We start from the raw sequence: 21224 nt of genomic DNA, 5'->3' as shown, positions 1-21224 counted from the left end.
ATGAAGATTTTTGTTATATAACAACAATGTAACAATGCAACCAAACCTCCAAGCATATAATCAATTCGTTCAAGTTGCTGATTATACATTTCACTGATTATAGACTGTTCCATATTCCTTCTCAGAAACCTCTATATAAATGCACTCCATAAACCACCGGTCGGTCAGTTATTTCGAGTGCGAGTTCAACATTTTCCATTTGTCGAAAAGTGTAGCGCCATGGATCAAGAAATGGTACAGATTCTCAACTTTCTCCGCTGGCCCTTAAAACTACTCGGCCTTGACGTGCTCGATACGAACTGGAAGGTGTCACCGCTGACGATGTGCATTATCAGTATATTTGCATTCCAGCATTATGGGAGTTTCTTATTTTTGAAAACGCACCTGGATGCGTTCGGAGTGTTCACCGAATGCTTTTCGGTATCGGCGGTCGGACTGGAAATTGTCATCCGGATGAGGCTGCTCATATACCATCGCAAAATGCTGAATGAAGCGATTGAAGCCATTGGAAATCAAAAGTAAGTAGTGTTGCTCTGGATAGTACACTATTGCACGCTACTTTCTACCGCTATTTGTTCTTTGCTATTCGAAAGCAATCTTTTCAGCCATAGCGAAAGCTTCAAGAAGCTTGCGAACCAATTCTACAAGGTGGTATCGGTATCGCTGCACATGATTGGCGGCATATATCTTTCCACGATGATGTTCGAGCTGATCCCGATCCTGTATCCCGACCCGAATAAAAGCAATTTACCACTGGCGGTGTACATACCACATATGCCCCATGATGTTGCACCGTACTGGCACATTAACTACGCCTTTCATACATTCATCAACTTAATATGTGTGATGTTTCTGGTCGCGGTGGATGGCATACTCGTGCTGTCCATGTTGGCCGCCGTCTACCAGATCAAGGGACTAAAGCTATGCTTTCAGGAGCTCGACACCGGTGTAGAACAAGCCGACCTACACCGAGAGCTGGTGCGTATCTGCAAGACGCACCAAAGCATCAAAACCTTCGTTCGTCTGCTGGAACAAACGTACTATCTAGATTTGCTGGTAGACTTCGGTCTCGTCTGTGTAATTCTGTGCATGGGGTTGAACGTGATCGCCGTCGATATAATGCAACCGATCGGATTCTATCTGCTATCAGTCGCCTTTCAGCTGTTTCTGCTCTGCTTCTGCGGTAATCTATTGCTGATCGAGAGTGATTCACTGTCAGACTGTCTGTACTCCATCGATTGGTACTTGATGCCTGTGTCGGAGCAAAAACTGTTTATGTTTATGATTGCAAATGCACAAAAACCACAGATGCTGAACGGCATCTTCATGCCATTGATCTTGTCCAGCTTTATGTCGGTAAGGTGATAAAGATGAAGCTAACTTTAAAACTGTTTCACTAACGCTACCCATTGCTGCATCTTCTTACAGGTTATTAAGGCAAGTTATTCATATTTCACACTGCTGCACTAAGTTCGGGTGAAGTTCTTTCTAGGTAACAGATGTACCGACTCTAAAACAAGAGTTTCTATGCAGATATAAGCCTTTATTGTTGTTATATAGGTTATATAGGTGCACAAGCGCAACGAAAAACTACAAAGCAGGGATAATAAATAGTTACAAAGCCTTCACTAGGAGTTCCAAACTGCAGCACACCATCTAGTACAATATCGCATGTTTGATGCTTGGCGCCTAAAAAAAATATGCAATAAGCTATAATAACGATGCAAAACTTCGAAATAGGCACTAACAAGGATTCGATTATCGGTGAATGTTTCACTATGTTCTGGTCCTTTAAGCGCACGAATGGAAGAGAGATTTCATATACCTTTGGTTAAAGATCTACAAAATTAGCCATGTAGCAGAAGATATATTGATGCATTGCATACCTTCAGGCGTAAATACGTAAGCAAACGAAGGTAATGTCACTAATATTTCGCCAACTGTACAGGAAAAAAACATTCAAATTGAACCAATTATAGAGCAAAAATTGAATCAACCATGATTGCAAACTGCTGCGTGGTAAAGATTCATTCAATAGTTTCGGATCAATATATTTCCCTACGACATATAGGCACTTCTATTGAGTATGGTAAAGTACGAATAGGCTGCTCGCAGGACCTGCAATCAAAGAGCAAAGAACAGTACCCATAAGTTCCACCTGTACCTATCACCTTCCACACCGAACACCTACCGCCACGAACGATGTCATGTTTACCGGCATAAACACGCCGCTCATCTCTATGTCTGTCTGCGCGTTAGCCATCAAGAACAGAATCTTCTTCTGCTGTGCGACGGTGAGCCGGTACCACTGTATCCCGTAAATGCTAGCCGGTAGCCGATCGTTGGCAATGAGCAGTATGTTGCCGAACAGACACACAACCAGCAACTGCACGATCGAAGCCACCATCAGCGGATAGATCGAGTTTTTCGGCTGGATGACGATCACGTTCAGGCACATGCAGAGGATCAAGCAGATCATGGTGATGATCGAGAAGAAATGCAATTGGAAGGTAGTCTTTACGAGCTCGGCAAACCGCTTCATGTCACTGTGCAGCTCGATGATACGGTCCAGGTACGGTTCAAGATGTTCCGTCTGTTGCCATTCCGATTCGGCAATCTTCCCATCCAGTTCCTCCAGCATCAGTTGCAGAGCATTGATTCTCGTGCTGATGCTGATCAATGCCAGTAGCACGACACCGTCCATCGGCGCGAGATGATGAATGCCAATGATGTTGAGACTGATGTGATGCAAATAGTTCAGACACCAGTACAGCAAGTTTTCATCCGGCGGCAGAAACGGTAGCTGAAAAGCCAACGGAAGGCTACTCTTGCGCGGATCGGGAATAATCAGCGGGCTCAGTAGGAAGAAAAACGACCCACAGTACATTGCGTAGACTAACCGATACAGACACAACATCCGTGCGGTGGCACGCTCGAACAGCTGTTCCATCCGATCGTTTTGATTGGCACCGTACGCGGTCCGCTGCTCACGCATCTCCCGCACGATTTGTCGGCAAACGTTACGCTGGCAGAGATAAAAGTACGTACGAAATAACACCTGCATGCCCGTACAGGTCTGCGTCAGGCACTCGACTATGATCTCCAAAATTGGGTAGTACTTGCACACCGAATATGCTGTTAAAAACGGTAAAAACCCGATCATTGCAAATACTATGGCGGGCAGCACGGATAGGCGCCAGTCGGGGTTCAGGATGTTCAGCTTCAGCACGTTCATGTGCGAGGAGATCAGTGCAAACAAGAACTCCAAGTTTCCTTCACTAGTGCCCAACTTCTTCATGATGGAGCAGTAACAGTCTTACAGTGCCGTCCGGCAACTGTGGCTCACTTTTATAGGGAAATCTTTCCATCCTCCTGAGAACTTGCACATTCCTTGGAGCCTGGGAACGTTCACTATACGGTGGCAGGTGCGGTCCATACACATCCTGTGCCGTACGCGCGCCCAACACCCCTTTTCTTCGGCACCTATTTGCTCGATACAAATAAATCACCGCAATCACGTGCCACCACCAACAAGGACGTGTAGATAAATCATCGCAAAAGTTGCAGTACGTGGAAAGGCATGATGCCGGAACACGGGCAATGCATTAGACATGCCATTCATATATGCCAACCGTCACAAACCGGAGCCTTAAGCGACGCATCACCCACCATGCCACCAACAAAACGGAGCATTCGAGAATAAAAGTGTCCCGTGCGCTATTGCCAGCTACTTTCACGGTTTGGGCAGAGGCCGGGCGTTAGATCGGGATAGCAGGTCGTAATTAACAATCGTGTTATCGCGATACAGCATCCTTCAAACCGCCCAAGCGTGGCGAGTGAAAAGTAAAAAGAGTTAGAAAGTTTGGGAGGGGGGCGTTTTGTTTCTGTTTGTTGGCACGGATGGCACACATTGGTCGATGGGCATGAGAGCGGAAGAAAGAATTTCACATATGAATAAATAATCATGAGTCATGGCGGGGATGGGCCCGAGGGGTTGCATGGTGGCGTTGGCCGTACCGTGACGTGTTCGGGAGTGTCCCGGAGGGAATCAATCGCAATTTTGAAACTGAACCGAAGCGGACCATACAGGCGGCACAATGGAATTAACTGAAGTAAGAATTTTTGAATCAAATAATTAAAACTTACATATGTGAAGTCGTTTCAAATGTTATAGAGGAATAATAATTTATGCTTAAAATGGTTAAAAAAATATTACGCAAACTAAATACAGAATAGTTGAACACTCATTAACACGTGTTAATACGGTTAAAGAAACAAGTCTTTAATTTTATTATTAGAAAAGTACCTCGTTAACATTTTACCCACAGTGCTTCATGGCCACACAGTATGGTACCGAAGCGTATGAATGCACGTCAAGCGTGTGTCATGCAGAAACTTTTCTAATTTCATTCCCCACCGAACGTGCGTGCGTGTGTATGGGCGGAAAACTCGAAAGAATTCAACGCCGGTTGCTGAGACCAAAACGCGACATCGAGAAACGGGTAGCTTGTTTCTTATTTATTTATGAGTTTTAAATTGGGAAGAAAGTGCACTTTAGGGCCACGAAGGATCGAAATGGTGAAAATTCTAGTCTTAATTTTCTACACACGATAAGCAATCGTAATGAATGACTTGGTAGATACAGTGTGCTACACCATGAATTCTCTCGCAAACGAATGGATCCTCCAACCGTAACGGAAAAGTGGATTCTCATGGCGTTTGTGGCTGATTGATTGGATTGTTGAAGAAGGTGTAAAGATATGTAACGGTTTTAAAGCGATGCAATAAGTAGTAAGTAAGTAAGTAAGTAAGTAAGTAAGTAAGTATGTAAGCAAGTAAGTAAGTAAGTAAGTAAGTATGTAAGCAAGTAAGTAAGTAAGTAAGTAAGTAAGTAAGTAAGTAAGTATGTAAGCAAGTAAGTAAGTAAGTAAGTAAGCAAGTAAGTAAGTAAGTAAGTAAGTAAGTAAGTAAGTAAGTAAGTAAGTAAGTAAGTAAGTAAGTAAGTAAGTAAGTAAGTAAGTAAGTAAGTAAGTAAGTAAGTAAGTAAGTAAGTAAGTAAGTAAGTAAGTAAGTAAGTAAGTAAGTAAGTAAGTAAGTAAGTAAGTAAGTAAGTAAGTAAGTAAGTAAGTAAGTAAGTAAGTAAGTAAGTAAGTAAGTAAGTAAGTAAGTAAGTAAGTAAGTAAGTAAGTAAGTAAGTAAGTAAGTAAGTAAGTAAGTAAGTAAGTAAGTAAGTAAGTAAATAAGTAAGTGAGTGTTTGCAAAGCATAACAGCTTTGACACATTTAAAAATAAAGCAAGTCATTTTAAATGCTCCCTTCATCCTTCATCTCTGGAACCATCAATGATTTCGGAACTTTTCGGAAGGCTAAATAGTATTATCCCTTAACCATTATCCATTCTCTTAGTACTCCCTCTGTACCAATCTTGATTCTTGGCATTCTGCATTGCTTTCCATTCAAAACATGAAATCCTTCCACGCCACGGCACAAAGCTAGATGAATAAATAATAAACATTTCCGGTGTAACGCGCCCGTCCCAATCGCGTTCGAACGGAAACAGCCTTGGATAAATAAAAAAATATATCAAAAGTCCTTCGTTGCTCCCCTCAGGAAAAAGTACACGGGCAGGAGCGAGAATTCAATTACAGATTTTGCAGGACAAATCTATTAAATTTTACGATAATAATGCACATCCTTTCTATATTTTCTGTTTTCTATTCATGTTTCGCTTTTGCATTGTTTGACTGAATGTACAATTACCATGGCCTATCGACGGTAACAAAGGGTCGCCGCCGGTGCGTTATGTTGATGGGCCCACAAAACTGGGCCCGCCTATGCTCCCGCGCTTCATACAATTGGGATTTAAAGCAATGGCTTTCTACAGGTTCTCCGGTGCCGTGTGTATTCTCCGTGGATGAATTCACCGTCCCATTTTTGGGGCAAACGATTATCTTGAAGGTAATATTTCAAAAATATCAAATAAGTACCGCGCGTATAATGTTTGCCGAGTACAGGCAGGATGGTTTTTCTTTTGTTACGTCAGCGAATCAATCGTGAAAGATGAAGGCAATTCCTGGCAGGAATTGCTACTCTATCCACTTTCCCTCTATAATCCGCCACCACAATTTGACCGATAAGCGTAAAGCGAGAAGGTGTACGATTTTCTTCGGTTTGCTTCCGTTTGATGTTGTTCTTCCATTTACTTACCAATCGGTGCGATCTTAACGACATGTACAAACATCTTTGCTGATGAGCAGCGTCACTGAAGCGTCCCGAGCCTCCCAACTATCCTACGTCATGCGAAACTATTCAGCGTGGCAATTTAAATGCAAATAATCGCTGTTACAGTGACGAAACTTTCCTTCCGAACCAGTTGTTTAGGAATTTCAGTGTATTTGCCCCAAAAATTGGTTTCATATATTCGCAGCTCACGGCACACGGTACCAGCTTATCCTTCTCGGGCACGCTTATGTTACCGTCTTACGCCGTTGATATTATAATCGAACACATCACGCACGGCACGCACGGCACGGAAAACTGGCCTGGGTTTGAGACGCTGTGAATAATGGGGACAGGGGAAATGATAATGTTTATTTTAACGACAAGTCATTAGCAAATTTGTAGCGCTACGGCGCAGGACCCTGTAATTCCTCATCCGGACGCTGGGACGTTGGCTGGTGTCAACAGAAAATTAAATGTAAATAAATTTTCCCTTCCTGACACGCCTCCCGATGAGCAAGTTTCGAATACGGACAGTGTTATAAAGATAATTTCGTCCAATTCGGAAATGAATGGAATCGAACAAGAATGAAGATTTTTTTATGTCGTTCCATTTCCACACTCTCTTGGGACGAAGTTTATTTATTTTCAATTATGCAATATCCTAATGTCCCAAAAAAAAAGTCACTAGCCTTAGGACAACGAACAAAAAATTGAGCCCACCTGCAAAGATGTTTGTTTGGTGATTGTTTTAGCTTATTTGTTCGTTATTAGATTTGTTAGAATGCAATTCAACGTTCTATTGTGATAATTAACTTTTAGATAGTTTACATTATGTGTTGCACTAGAAAGTGCTGTATTATATTGAAGTGTGTACGTAAAAAATAAATTCACGTTGCATCTCTGAAGAGATGAGTAGAACGAATTGCAGAACTCTGGAAATTATTCCAAAAGTGTTACCGAGCTCAAATAAGTAAACGTAATAAATATACCTTCTTCATATTTCGAAAGACCGTAGCATAATGTATATTTTGGGGTCTACTTTTTATATAACTCAGAAATAAAGGTTGTTTACTTGGACATCTTTTGTAGTTCGGTTATGTATTTTGTAACGATGTCTGTTTCACACGGCAGGACCGAGTAGTCCCTTTCAAATGTTGAAAGCTTGAAATATTTCATCGTAGTGCGAAATATTTCATGTCCCAGCTTTTGAAATTAATAAATTTCATATTTAAAAATCTGTCTGAAGCTCATTCAACTGGCATTTATTGTAATATAAGCGTTCAAATTGGTATATATTACATTATTTCTGCAAAGTGGGGACAACATAATCATTACTGGTGCATATCGGTTTCATATTTAGTCGAAAAAATCAAATGTAGTTGTATGGAGCTCGTTTTTAGCAGTTTCAACGCTAATTAACAAAGCTAATTTTGCTTTCACTTTGTAACTAATGATGGAACTATTTTGGTAAATTTTTACAACCCGTTACAACCCGTTTAGTACAATACAATGTTTATAAAGTTAAATCTCATAAACTGTTTTCGTTTTTTTGGTTTGCACAACGTGCACACCAGACCACAATACCCTGTGCCTTGGTCAAAACTCGATTTTATTCCGGTTGTCAAACTTCGTATACCGTCGGAAATTATCATGACATTCGCTTCTTCTTGCTCTTTCTGCTTGCATCCCATTCTTGCCCAGCTTTGTGTTTTCCAGTAACGTTTTCCAAACAATACGTGTGCTTTTCCACCCGCTGTGAAAACTCACAGCCCACGTCAGTTTTGTTAACTACCTTCAGAAATACAACTGCTCAACAATGAGTGATAGCGCCATCGGTCTGGATGCGAAGTATTTCGTCCGCTCGTTCATCCGCTTCCTAGCGAAGCAAATCGACCAACCCAACTTCAACGAAGACTCCCGGGAAAGTATCGAAGTGGCCATACAGTGCTTGGAAAACGTGTACGAGCTGAACGATGGTGACGATGCGGCGGGTACGGGAGGAGAGGCGAGCGTCAAAAAGGAAGACGACCCCCGGAACCATGTGGACTTGTACGAACTGTACCGGAGCACGTACGTAGAGGTTTCGCCGGAACGTAAACAGGAAGCGGAAGTGCTAAAGAACGAGGGCAATCGATTGATGAAGGAGGAGAAATACCAGGAAGCCCTCAACACGTACACAAAGTGAGACGAACGTAGCAAAACGTCCGGTTTTTGATATTCCATTAATACATGTCACACTTTCCAGAGCCATCAATCTAGATGCAACCAATCCGGTATTTTATTGCAACCGGGCAGCGGCATATAGCCGGCTGGGTGATTATGTTCGCGCAGCGGATGACTGCCGGATGGCACTTAGGCACGATCCCAACTACAGTAAGGCTTGGGGCAGGCTGGGACTGGCGTACTCGAAGATGAACGAACACAAACAGGCGGTCACAGCGTATCAGAACGCGATACGCCTCGAGCCGGAAAATCAAGACTACAAAAATAATCTGGGTGTGTCGCAACAGTTCCTTGAGGAGCGTTCGCGCAATCCCGGACCTTCAGCGGGCGCCGGTGGTAATCCTCTAGCCAACATTGATTTTGCTTCGGTTATCAACAACCCGGACATGGTGCAAATGGCAACCCGTATGATGAGCGATCCGACAATGCATAACATGTAAGTGATGGAACCGGCACAGATGGGCTGCTACGAACCAGTCGTCTAATCACTCTCTCGTTTTAGATTGGGCCAGCTGGGAGGGATGAACAATATGGACGCACTGCTGGAGACAGGCCGGCGCTTGGCAATGCAGATGAGCAGTGAAAATCCGGAACTGTTCAACAATGTCGCGCGCCAGATGGAACAGGCCGGCATTAACTTACCCCGCAACAATCCGCCCAACCCGGACGGCAGTCAACCACCGCCACCACCACCTCCATCGGCCTCGTAAATTCTTTCACCCTTTCCCGATGGAGCCACCCTCCCAAATCGTAGTAATAGCGGAACACCGGAGCATTTTTGCATGTGTTTTTGTGTTTTGTATGTTATACGCTTTGTTCCCGGGGCGTAAAATTTACCGCCCCCAACCAAAGCTTCCATTACGTTAGAAGACGGACGATCGATACTTTGTTACAAGAAATTCCCTTATCTTGTTCTTCTCCCCCATTTGTGTCACTATTGGACGATCGTCGTGTATGAGTGTAACGGCCATTATATAGCATCCAGTAAGCGGTAGCGAACGTTACTTTCCGGTCCGGCAACCACGCATTTTGTAGTGGAGGTATAAATAATGACTAATAAAAATCACTCACAAACATACGGATGCATGCGGACTCAAAGGCAAAGAAAACGCATGCACATCATCACGTGCGACAGAAGCGGCTCGCCGAGCGTATATGACCGGTTCGTCATCGGACACAAACTTTCCGAAAACTCATTTCGTATTCTGCAATCGATCCTTACCCTTCGTAGGTGTGATGTAAGAAAAATAACGACCGTTTGCAAACATGCGCTTACATACGATCGTACCGAGAACAACATGCAACTAGGTTAAATGTTCGACTCTTTTAAAAGCCGTACGGACTGATGTTGGTCCGAGTTGACAAAAGGTAAAAGTTTATGTTTGCTCTTCAAATTAATGTTGGCCACCTTGGCGCCCATTTTATGTGTCTTCGTCGTGCTTCCGAGTCTGTCGCCGTTGGTGGATTAATTTACGAGCTAGAAAATTGAAAGTTCATCGAACAATTTGTTAACCCACTTAGCTCGCGGCGGACACTCATCAGCCGGGAGGGGTTGCGTTTTTATGATACGTTTGATAAGAACTATACTCACCCCTTCCGGTGAGGTGATGTGTATCAGAAAGACGAAACCTTGTTGGACGCACGGCTAGGCTAATTTATTTGAACTTCAGAACGCGTGTATTATGCCACGTAATGTAAATCTTCTTGCTAGGTTGAATCAAGATCACTAATGTCTGCTTTTCTCTCTCGCTCGGGATGCATTCTCCGTACAGTTGATGTCATAAATGTATGAGAATGATACCGCTCCACTGCAGTCCGTAACGATCCATGCAATGGATCACGAACCATCAGTTCACTGCCTGGATTGATGTGTCTCGGTACGTTCGGATTCATGCGAACACCCGCGCACGTGCGTTTTTAACGCAAATTTTGTTCGTATTTTATGTTTTTCCTTTATGGAGTGACGGGGAGGGTTGCTGTTAGCAGTAAAAAGGGACGCAAAAACAATCACATTGTTTCACACTGTAATTTAAAGCCATTTCCTACCAGTGAGTGGGTGCGTTAGGTGGTTCATCTTGTGCGCCTGGGTGGGTGGCAATGGTTGAACTTGGAGAGTAGCGTGGCGTGGGCTTAGTCTTTCATTCTTTTTTTTTTGCGCTTACAGGTAGTACCGACGAAACGTTCCCACTGGGATGTTTTGGGTTCCCTGTGAGAAAATAAGCATCCGATTATAATAATCCCATTTATCGCCCACCTACCAGTGGCTTTTTGTTTTTTCTTTTTTAATCCATCGGATGTAATCTTACAATGCTTAGTGACGAATGGGTTATCGTACTGAACGAGAAGGAGATTTACGTTCAACCAAATTGTATGAAAACCCTCTACCACACGCGATAGAGAGAGAGAGAAAAAGAGAGAAGATGGGAGCGAGCTACGTATCGAGCCGATGGCATGCGGCCAGTATTCCTAAAGTTCCCCACACAGCATAGCATCATTCCATCGCTGGTAATCGAACGGTGTAACCGTGCGTCCACCGGGCAAGTGCAACAAGTTATCGATAAGGTGTGACCGTGCCCAGTTGATAGTTTGCTGATATTTGTTAAATAGTTTGGTACGAACCTCTTTTTTCCCCTGTGGCACTTATCTTAACACAAACGAACGTGATTAGGTTGACGGGTTGTAAGCGCAATGGAGACGCTTGGTAGTCGAAACGAAAGCATTGTGTGACTAGGCGTGCCTGTGTATGTGTGTGCGTATAAAACAAAACAGAACACACATTTTTCGACGTGTTTTTTTTTTATTTTGTACAAATATTAATCGTTCATCACAGTTTTTTTGTCACTCAAGGTTACAAAATACGTACAGCTGTCAACCAACAGTTGATCAAGATGGAGATATTGTTTTCGATCAAGACCGAAAACGTCGGGTATTTATGATTAATTCCCGTACAATATCAACTACATAATAGGGTTACATAGTTCGATAGCTCTATTGCAATCAGTGATATCCGTTAGAGTGGATAGCGATAAGGTCTCCATACCAATTACTGTAATAGCTCAACCCACCCAGCAATGGTAAAAAAAACTCCTAAATATGGACAGAAGATTATCACCGCATCTGATAAAGCTTCAAACTGCGAACTATTTTATGAGTGAACTCATCGTGTTGGTTAAAGGTTTTACCTTTCCTGCGAGCGGTTAGTTTCAAACCCGCCCCGGCCCGGTTTAATCCCGCAAAAGTACACCTAAAATGAGGCGAAGAACTCACATGTGTACACAAGAGCGAGGCGCGACCGATAGCGCTGAACGGAACGGACGCATAGCGTACCACCGGGGAGAGTAAAAAAAAAAAGCATAGAATAACCCGGCAGAATGCGTGTGTCTCATACAATGTGTTGTGTGGTGTACAATAATTCCGGTGTTTGTTTTTGAGCTCTCCTCCCATCCGTCTGCGTAATCGTTGTTCAAACAGAGCATTCCGATACCGGCGTGTGCTGTACGGTGTGTGGCTGTACAACTGCCACCACCACCACCACCAAGGTACGTAGGCCCGAATGCGCGAGACAGAGAGAACGGGACATGCTTTCGTAGGTGCAAGCAACGCTGTCGACGGGGTCCCGGACTAACCGGGCTAGAATCAAACACCGGTCAGATAGATCTGGGCTAGCAGTGTGTGCCGTCATCGGCTAGCGTTCGGTTGAGTTTGAGTTCGGATCGCCGGATCGCAAGGGTGACGCATTAGATTCCCGCGTATTTCCATCCCACAGCATATACACCGTGTGGGTGGAGGCTGTGCTAATTAGCCGGATTTGAAAGCCGCACACAGTGGACGCTCTTTTGAAGGTGTACCATCATTAGCCATCCGTTTCTGGACACTGACGATCACAGTGGTGCGCTTGTTAAGGTGTGTACTGTTTGTGGTGTATAAATAAGTTAAGTAGTACCAAAACAACTGTGGCTTCACTCAGCAAACAAGTGCTTACGGGCTTCAAGGTTTTCCTGAGGTTGCTCCACGTTGCTGGGATCGCAAACGTTCTAACCCCACCCCAGTGGTGGTGCCGCCAAACTCTGGGTGATAGACTTTGATTAGTGTCAATGAGGCTACCCAATTGAACCGCATCCGATCGATTGCCCGATTCCTGAAGCGTAACCGCGCCGAGTAGCTTCGATTTCAAAGGTCAACCAAGCGCACTGCATACACTGCCGAAGTTGCCCATGTACGTTGGATGGGGCGTAGCGGAATTGGGAAATTTAAAACATCTCCTGACCAGCAGTTGCACCGTCCAGCCCCTCCCGTCCACTATATGATGGGGGGGAGTGGGGGGTGGTCCAATATATTGGGCTAAAAATAAAGAAACCGATCATATGCAGCATGGATGAATTTAAATATGACTTCGCACATTCGCATCACTTCCGTTTGCAAGTTTCTCCAAGTATCGGCGTATCGGTGACGCATGGTGGCGCGCCATATCCAGTCCGCATGGGGCGACGGTAGTAATGAGTGACTGTTTTAGGTGAATGTTGAAATATTTGATCACCCGCCAACGACATGCCCAATGACTTAAGCGTGTTTTTGGTTGATTTGGACAACCATTTCGGTTGCTTTTTTTGTTTTGGTGACGTGAGGAATGAACGAATATTTTGATACCATTTCGGACAGACAACAAACGCTTCCCTCGTGGACGCTCATGCAGCATTAAACGGGGTACGGAACTGCTATTCGATTACAACATCGTACATTTCATCGATCGCACGTTTGGTTGGCCCCATTTCGTGGCAGGAATTTGACATCACCATTTCCCTGCGTGTACTGTACGCGCGTTACTGTGGTCATCGTTTGCTTATGCCGCGCCAACTCCACACACCAACCGTGTGGCGATGAGTCATTCCCGAAGGTGTTTTATGCTCATTCGCAGTAGCCATTGGGAGGGTTACTGTAATGCCCTTGCAATGCACACTAGAATATTTCGTTTATGACCATTTTATGAGCTACCGTCAATCACGTGTTGACAGTAGACAATCGACCAATAACCATAATTTGGATGCCGCGGATTCGCTTCGGTTATCGGAACGCTCGGGTTTGATTCGTCCAGCAACATATGACGCTGCGGGAGGAGGTAAACAAGAAACGCACTTCTCACGCAAACCGGATCGGGCTAGATTTCCCTATCGACTATTGGTTCCTATCACTGAGCATGATAACTTGCCGGGCATGTAATGAGTGGATCAAATCAATACAACCACACACACACCATCTGTTCTGCCGTGCATTGTTCGTTATCACGTCTGCCAGCGGATGGCATTTAGCTGAGTGATAATGGAGCCGTTTTACCCCTCCTGTTGATATTGCTTTTACAGCCTAGAAGTGTGGTAAACATAACAAAAAAAAACGCTTCTACTCGGCCCTTGTTCCCTGGAAGTGACCCTATGAGTCACTCTTTACACCTTCGCGTTGGATTGCTTAACTTTTGGGCCGGTGTGTAATCGCGACACTAATGGTTGTGGTAGTACTGTGCTCATCGTTCTTACATGTTCGGAGATAAACATTAGCTGTGTGTCTAGCAATTAGGATGTATTAGGTTTTTTTTTAAAGAATAAATGAGTTAGTAAAGTCGTCACTAGTAATAGAAAATGAAGTTTGTTTCCATGATGGATCTCCTTTTACTCTTGTATATTATTGGGTGTACAAGTAAGTTTTGAAGCATTCATCAAGAGGTCTAAACCTGCCGTTTTCAGCTTTCTTCGACTTTTATTTAAAACGTAGTTGATTAATCAGTACTGCGGATGGAATTTTGAACCGGTCATGTCGTGTGAAGACTGGTGTCGATAACAAATACACAACCAGGCCGCCCCAGAAGTCCAAATTTAGATCTCATGTGTCAAATTTATTGGATGGTCATCTCTTAATACACCATTATTACAATAGGACGTATTAAAAGGTGTTGAATATTTTCTTGAATGAAATCATAGTATGATTTCCGTTGCAATGACGTCATATGCAGAGAACGTTATTTCTATTCTTCAACTTTGGAATATGAAGGTCTGTAAGGTTTATTACAGGAAGTTTAGGAAACACAATGTTTAAGCATGCATTGATTAAGTTCCATCAGCACCAAAACAGAATATTCTCTTGCAGTAAGTTAGCCTCTGCATGTCGACATGTGATTAGCGGGGAACGAGAAACGTCACTTGCCTGATTCTTTTAAAGCGAGCATTGAATGGAAAAATGGCTTCAATACCAGGATAGACACGAGTCATTGCTTTTGTACCACTCATCAATGATATTCTTTACGTTAGTACACCGATAGTAGCTGGAGCACCGAATAAAGATGGAGGATTATGCTCCTCTCCTTACGAAAGAGCAATTCAGAAACAATTATCAAACAGATTGGACTGAAAGATATTTAAAACGTCTGAGCAGGGAGGACTATTGGTCTCCCTATTCGCCACTTGTTCTTCGTAACCTTGACCTTCAAGGTCACTTGATGTTCGGGCCCCGCGACCCTTTTGTTTTTTTTCAGGAAATGCTTTAAATTAACTTGTACACCCAATAGTAATAGAAATAATTTTACAATGTAATTACCGTTCGACTTGTTAAGCCACTCACCATTCATCACAACTTGATCAAGACACTTCATGAGCGATAGCGCAGAACAATTTATTCTCTTATCGGTACAGATACGGTCAGCTCGTTCGCTTATTCAAATGTGTAACAGCCACTTCATACCTACATCAAGCAAATAGAACGGGCATTGCATCTAAAAAAACGCATTTATACTGTCTAATAATCTTTTCCTTCCTAGCAGACAAACTGCACCTAGACACCAACAAATAGTAAACGGGTTCCAATTAATTAAGTTGCGTACTGCATACCGCCAAAGGCCAATCCTTTATTTTCCCTGTTGGAAAATCAACCGGGTTGAGCAAAGTTATCATTTTCTCCGTATCTCCGATCCCCGCGAACATTATCCATTGCGACTTGCGACGGTGGTCAGTAAGAGATACGCTCCAGTACGTACGGTTCACCTATTTCCCGGTAACGAACACTTTAAGGGAAGCGTTTGCTAGCAAACGGTCTGAATTATGATTGTGAGGTCATTTACAATTCTAGTCTCCTCGGGAACCCGGCCAGCGCTGACGCGTACGGTCGCGTATCAACGTATCGGTACCGACCCAACACAAGCACCAACAACCCGTTCAAATATTGACCAATCAATCAATTTTCTATTTATCTAATCCTGAAAATTTCATCTTCTTGCAACGTCAAGTGGCACCTTCGGGTTCAGGGCTTTGCTTTCGCCGGTCTGCTGGGGGATTGCGTGTCGTTTGATTTCTCTGCCGGTGTCCTTTTCCTTGCTGCTGTTTGTCACGGGTAGATCGACCACCGGTTCTGGTCCGGATAACGAAACGTCAACCATTGGGTGTGCAATTAACGTACCAACCTCAAATCGTTACGTTAGTGGTTAGTCTGTGGTAGTGGTACCTGTATCAGGGCTGTAGTGCACGATGTTTACCCACCCATACCTCTTGTTTTTTTTTGTTCTAAATTATTTCCTGCAGGTAATGTTTCAAAGCAACATTAGTGCCCAGTGAGCAACATTATCGAACGTGTGGCGGAAACAGCGCAAGGAAGGAAAAATGACACCTAATGTGGTGGACAGTGTAGCGACAGACACCGATCCGAACGGTCTCACAACAAACACGCGGTCGGAAGCGCCACGGAAAAGGAAACAGGACACCCAAAGTACAATCAACGACCAAAACAACAACAGTACAACCAGCGATAGTGGTGGTGGTGGTGTTAATCACTGTGATCATGACACGGGCGTACCCTTTCGGGCGCAGATACGGTGGCCCGACTTTTGCGCCCAGCTGTTCGTGCACGTTGGCTTTCTGATTGGGTTCTACTATTTGGTGGCATTCCGCGCCAAGTTCTACACATATCTATGGAGTAAGTGTAATTGTTGTTTGTGTGCGTATGTGAGCTGCTAACAATTTGGTATTATTAAGTTCAGGAGTTATTAAGTTGAAGCCCCCGATTTGATTAAATTGTGTAACAAACTAGATCAAGAATACTTCCTAAATTTTATAGTAGTCTTTTGTAAGTAAAAAGTGTTTCTGTTCGAAATTTCCTCGATATATTTCCCTCTGAAAGCTTTGCAATTCTTGTTGAACTCCATCTATTTCAGCTTGCAACAGCTCGAGAATGTGTAAAAAGATCCCTGATCCTCCACGACATATTCTAGTTTTAATTGAATAGAATTCAACATAAGCTCCAACGTTGCGCCTTAGGCAGAAAGGTCCTTTAATGTAATAATAATATTTATTTTCTTCCCTAGCCCTGGGATTGGTATGGGCCACCGGCTTGGGCATAACGGCCGGTGCTCACCGGCTATGGTCGCACAAATCGTACAAAGCCCGCTGGCCATTGAGGTTATTACTGATGTTCCTATTTACAATATGTGGGCAGGTATGTGTATTAAAATATTACTTATTTGTATGTGTTTTGTGATGCAGTAGTTCCTAAAATACCTTAAAAATTCTTCAATATCCCGTGTTTTATTAAAGGTAAGGGTTTAATCAAATTAGTTTTATTGTGACTGTTGATGATGTTGCACAGCTTTTCAATCTTTCAACCTCTTAAAACCCTTTTATAGGAAGTTATAAGGTTGACCTGTAAAACCAAACCTCTTGTTCAAGTTCAATTCTTCCTTTAAAAGCTTTTTTAATTGTGTCGTAAATGATGAACCTTAAAGACCTTTGCATCTTAAACTCAACTAACCTTGTTTATTAATTAACTTTTTCTTTATTACTTAAACAAATTGCATGGGATCATGACTCCTTATAGAAGGTTTTTAAACGATTAAAAAGCGTTCAAATTGATTTTCCTTACTTAATACACGATTCTTACCCCGTTTGCCACCACGTGTTGCTAAATGTACATATACGCCTAAAAGTAGGCAATTCCGTGCATGTGATTTCAAATATTTATTTCTCACGCACCTTTCATCCGTTACTTTCACTTGTTTTGCAGCGTGATGCATACACGTGGGCACACGACCATCGCGTACACCACAAGTACTCGGAAACTGATGCCGATCCGCACAACGCCAAGCGTGGCTTTTTCTTCGCGCACGTGGGCTGGGTGTTTCTGACCCCACACCCGGAAGTGGTCGCTAAGCGGAAAATCATCGACATGAGCGACCTGGAGGCTGATCCGATCGTTATGCTGCAGCGCCGCTTTTACATTCCACTGTTTGCGCTGCTTGTTATCGGGCTGCCGGTGCTGGTGCCCTGGTACTGCTGGGCCGAGCAGCTAACGATTGCGTTCTGGGTGTGCTTTGCGTTTCGCTTTACCACCACGCTGAACATTGCGTTCTTTGTGAACAGTGTGGCGCACATGTTTGGCAACAAGCCGTACGATAAGAGCATCAGCCCGGTGGAAAATTTGGCCGTCGCAATCGCCGCGATGGGTGAGGGCTGGCACAACTACCATCACGTGTTCCCGTGGGACTACAAGACGAGCGAGCTGGGCAGCTATCTGTTTAACGTCACCACGGGCTTTATCGATTGCTTTGCACGCCTTGGATGGGCTTATGAGCGTAAGTGGATTGGGATTTGTGTTAAACAATTCGTATCACTCTACGATATCCTTCCTCCATCTACCGGCAATAGGTAAATCCGTGCCACCGGAAGTTGTCGCACGTCGGGCGGCCAAGTGTGGCGATGGTACACGCTTCCTTACCGACGAGTACGCACACCAGGATGCCGTGTGGGGTTACGGCGATCAGGACATACCAAAGGAGGACGTGGATGCTATTGTAAGGACACAGTGCTGAACAACGGAAGGCACGTAAAGCCTTGGCAGCCAGCATACCGAATGCAGGGGAGTAACACTGCGTTAGCTTGTGCATAATCAGCTTTACTAGAATGTGTTGCAGCATTAGTCAGCGAATGGTTAATGAATAAACACCTTTTTAATTTAATGTTGTCAAGTGTTTTGTGCTTAAAGTACGGGAAAGAACGAATTATTGTGAGTTGAATGTTTTATAGAAATTAGGAATAACTTTTCAGTAAAATTACAATACAAATCAATCGTAGTTTAAATAAACATAAACTCATAACAAGAAAGTATGTATCCTTTTCGGTTGTTCCATTGCAATTATTAATTCATACACGTCTTATTATTTAACTGTAGTTTCTCTTATGTAATATGCAGCACTTGATTATTTATTTATGTATGGGTTACTGTACCAAGCAGATAAGGAATGTTTTGCATCGGCAACCGTAAAATAGCAAAACCCGCAACCCGTCCTTGATAGCAATGTAACATTTTAATACATATTCCAAATCTAGTTCTGCGAGTCAGGTTTAACGCGTACAGCAAAGCAAACGAATCGTTAAATAAACACACCAACACCACCATACGAATGTAGTGCCAAAAACCGTAACTACCACAGCAAGGAAACTCACCGCTCACACTAAACATAATCCGACCTCGAAGAATTCCGATACGGCGTCGGGTTTTGAACTTGACACTGCGATCTGTCTGGCGGTGGTTTGCAACTGCACCACCAACCAATCGCCATTCGTTTGCGTATCGTTGGAAGCTTTCCATTCATCGGCAATGAGGCTTTTGCGAAACAATATTAACACGATCGACGGCTGCATTGTCGGTGTCGATGCATCTCCCGCAGTGTACTGCAATTGCAAGGTCGGACAATCACCTGGACCTGGATCGGCCACATCCCAAAGATGCCGCGTACATTCACTTCCGGTTCGGGGTTGTCAAACACCCCCGCGAGCACCATCAATTACCGGGAGTGCAGCGAGTCTCGCGAGCGACACCTTTAACGTGGAATTCCCCATCGATCGTTCGCATTGCATCCCGCTTAAATTTCTTCCAGTGATTTCGATTCGTCGTCACCCTTACGGCATAGTTTTGCAGCTGCCGTGAACGTTCCCGAAGGGTGGTGGTGGTGGCAGTGTTTTGTTGAGAATAACATTTACATTTGATTGCATAAAAAATGGCATTTTTCTTTTTAATTCCGCGCTTCGATTGCCGTGCCTCGAGCGTGTGCTGGAACGGTGCGGTATCAGGGCAGGCGGGCGTAAAGGGCCGGTCACGGTTGAGAATGGAATGGATGAACTGTACGCGATCGTTGTTTTTATCGCGACCGTTCGTACGGAGAAGTGTGATCATTTTCTTACGGTGCGTAAAAACTTTAAGGCTGATTGAATATTCCAGCCGGTACCGGGCATGAGGTCAAGTTTTCCGGGTTACCGGTGGGCATTCGTTCCTACTGGTCACTGTGTCGACATGCGTAAAAGAATGTTTCAAATTGTTGTTTTTCTTTAGATTAATGAGCAAAACAAAAATACAAAAATAAGGTTAATGTAGGACACAATAATCTGGTACTTTCTGGAACCAAAAACACCCTTTTTCAGATATTCTTTTAGGGAAACTCTCCCTACAATGTATGGCGTACATATAATATGTTTTATAAAACATTGAAATTGAAATTGAAGACTAATTAGAGTTATATTTTAAACAAAAGTTAATTAAATATAAATAAATAATTAAAATAATTGAAGTTTGTTTTAGTATATTTTATTTCGCAACGATGTAGATCACTCATTACTTACTTGTAGTATTCATATTTACCTTTCCACCGTAAAACCGTAAAGTACGATCGACCACAAAAAACTGAACCGAAAGGGCAACCTTGGCCATGTTACCCTTTTTTTCCTTCTTCTGACCCACGCACTTCCTATCCCAATGAGCAGCACCCCCCTCGCAACGGTTTTTCCCCGCTCATTTCACCTTGCGCTACGAAGCGCCTGCCGAACACCATTTGGTGGCCTTACACACCGGGCGGGTTCGCAATAATCCAACGAACGCACCACCGTCAACGGTTATTCGCTATCGAACACTCGACCCGTACGGAGCGCTCGGAGTGTGTGGGCTCTCACCCGCGTCATCCAACACAGAACGCGCTATTATCATACGAACGCTGTTCGGGAACTTACAAACGCGTTACAGATAGGCGCATGTGCGCGCCATCAGCGAGGAGGCTGCTACCATCACGGTGACTCGAACGCGGCGACAGGCGACGAACCGCGGATGGAATTCGTAGAATATCACTTCGTGATTGTCATCTGCCTTTAGAACAAAAACCAACCGAGGGCGCTCCAGACGGTACCGGTAAACGGGGTGAACGAGGGGGAAGGAAAAAAAAACAATTAAAGGTGACGCCGTACGGAAACGACTGGTGACGCTAGCCACAAAGCCCGGCGTGGTCAAAGTGAGTGAATTTTAATTCGATCGATAAGGAAGTTTCGCATTCGTTGGTTCGTATGAGTTTTAGGGTAGTGTGCGGTGTGTTAAAGGTGCTGAAAAAATTATCTATACGTGTGCCTTTTGTGTGTGTGTGTATATGCGAGTGTGTGAATAGGAAGGGCGAACCTAGTAGATCTCGTCCGGCTAGGTACGATTACCCCCTCACGACTAATGGCGTGATCAGTAGATCGGTTGATTCAGAGCAAAGATAGCACCTTAATCCAACCCTGTTCGAGGTAGCAATCTTCTTCACCTTACCTTACTGAAGCATTGCTAATCCTCCCCCAAACCCACCGTGATGCTCGCGCACATCACGCAGCCGATCGCACAATGTGTTTGATATTGATCTTCACACCGTGGCGCAAGTTGCAACTCCCGGCCGCTGGATCTTCACGTCACGATAATTCAATCGATTGTTTTCGCACCTGCATTGCGACACAT

General features: G+C 43.9%; 4 protein-coding genes across 4 annotated transcripts; 3 read left to right on the top strand and 1 right to left on the bottom strand.

Moving 5' to 3' along the window:
* The first annotated feature begins 219 nt into the window (after nucleotides 1-219).
* LOC128710351 (odorant receptor 4-like) lies at nucleotides 220-1470 on the top strand. The gene is made up of 3 exons (XM_053805404.1): nucleotides 220-518; nucleotides 594-1356; nucleotides 1429-1470. The coding sequence occupies exons 1-3, from the start codon at nucleotides 220-222 to the stop codon at nucleotides 1468-1470; spliced, it is 1104 nt and encodes a 367-aa protein (XP_053661379.1).
* A 588-nt stretch (nucleotides 1471-2058) lies between these two features.
* Nucleotides 2059-6240, bottom strand: LOC128710218 (odorant receptor 94b-like). Its single transcript, XM_053805265.1, has 4 exons — nucleotides 6207-6240; nucleotides 3629-3730; nucleotides 2192-3315; nucleotides 2059-2118 (listed from the first exon to the last, which is right to left on the bottom strand). Exons 1-4 carry the CDS (start codon nucleotides 6238-6240, stop codon nucleotides 2059-2061), a joined length of 1320 nt encoding a protein of 439 aa, XP_053661240.1.
* A 1797-nt stretch (nucleotides 6241-8037) lies between these two features.
* On the top strand, nucleotides 8038-9154 carry LOC128708266 (small glutamine-rich tetratricopeptide repeat-containing protein beta-like). The gene is made up of 3 exons (XM_053803227.1): nucleotides 8038-8402; nucleotides 8467-8880; nucleotides 8947-9154. Exons 1-3 carry the CDS (start codon nucleotides 8038-8040, stop codon nucleotides 9152-9154), a joined length of 987 nt encoding a protein of 328 aa, XP_053659202.1.
* A 6927-nt stretch (nucleotides 9155-16081) lies between these two features.
* Nucleotides 16082-18282, top strand: LOC128710213 (acyl-CoA Delta-9 desaturase). Its single transcript, XM_053805257.1, has 4 exons — nucleotides 16082-16394; nucleotides 16783-16913; nucleotides 17478-18045; nucleotides 18119-18282. The coding sequence occupies exons 1-4, from the start codon at nucleotides 16082-16084 to the stop codon at nucleotides 18280-18282; spliced, it is 1176 nt and encodes a 391-aa protein (XP_053661232.1).
* Nucleotides 18283-21224: the final 2942 nt, after the last annotated feature.

Source organism: Anopheles marshallii, chromosome 2, assembly GCF_943734725.1.
Source record: "Anopheles marshallii chromosome 2, idAnoMarsDA_429_01, whole genome shotgun sequence".
Lineage (NCBI taxonomy): Eukaryota > Metazoa > Arthropoda > Insecta > Diptera > Culicidae > Anopheles > Anopheles marshallii.
Note: the sequence above shows the minus strand (reverse complement) of the source record. Positions and strands in the feature narration are given on the sequence as shown.

Excerpts from the sequence above, each read along its gene's own strand:
- LOC128710351 (XM_053805404.1), top strand. The coding sequence starts at position 220 with ATGGATCAAGAAATGGTACAGATTCTCAACTTTCTCCGCTGGCCCTTA. Across the intron at positions 519-593 it reads GAAGCCATTGGAAATCAAAA|CAATCTTTTCAGCCATAGCG; the intron begins GTAAGTAGTGTT and ends GCTATTCGAAAG. Across the intron at positions 1,357-1,428 it reads TCTTGTCCAGCTTTATGTCG|GTTATTAAGGCAAGTTATTC; the intron begins GTAAGGTGATAA and ends ATCTTCTTACAG.
- LOC128708266 (XM_053803227.1), top strand. The coding sequence starts at position 8,038 with ATGAGTGATAGCGCCATCGGTCTGGATGCGAAGTATTTCGTCCGCTCG. Across the intron at positions 8,403-8,466 it reads GCCCTCAACACGTACACAAA|AGCCATCAATCTAGATGCAA; the intron begins GTGAGACGAACG and ends CACACTTTCCAG. Across the intron at positions 8,881-8,946 it reads GATCCGACAATGCATAACAT|ATTGGGCCAGCTGGGAGGGA; the intron begins GTAAGTGATGGA and ends CTCTCGTTTTAG.
- LOC128710218 (XM_053805265.1), bottom strand. The coding sequence starts at position 6,240 with ATGTTTGTACATGTCGTTAAGATCGCACCGATTG. Across the intron at positions 3,731-6,206 it reads CGTTAAGATCGCACCGATTG|TAGCTGGCAATAGCGCACGG; the intron begins GTAAGTAAATGG and ends AAACCGTGAAAG. Across the intron at positions 3,316-3,628 it reads GCTCCGGTTTGTGACGGTTG|ACTGTTACTGCTCCATCATG; the intron begins GCATATATGAAT and ends CGGCACTGTAAG.
- LOC128710213 (XM_053805257.1), top strand. The coding sequence starts at position 16,082 with ATGACACCTAATGTGGTGGACAGTGTAGCGACAGACACCGATCCGAAC. Across the intron at positions 16,395-16,782 it reads GTTCTACACATATCTATGGA|CCCTGGGATTGGTATGGGCC; the intron begins GTAAGTGTAATT and ends TTTCTTCCCTAG. Across the intron at positions 16,914-17,477 it reads TATTTACAATATGTGGGCAG|CGTGATGCATACACGTGGGC; the intron begins GTATGTGTATTA and ends CTTGTTTTGCAG.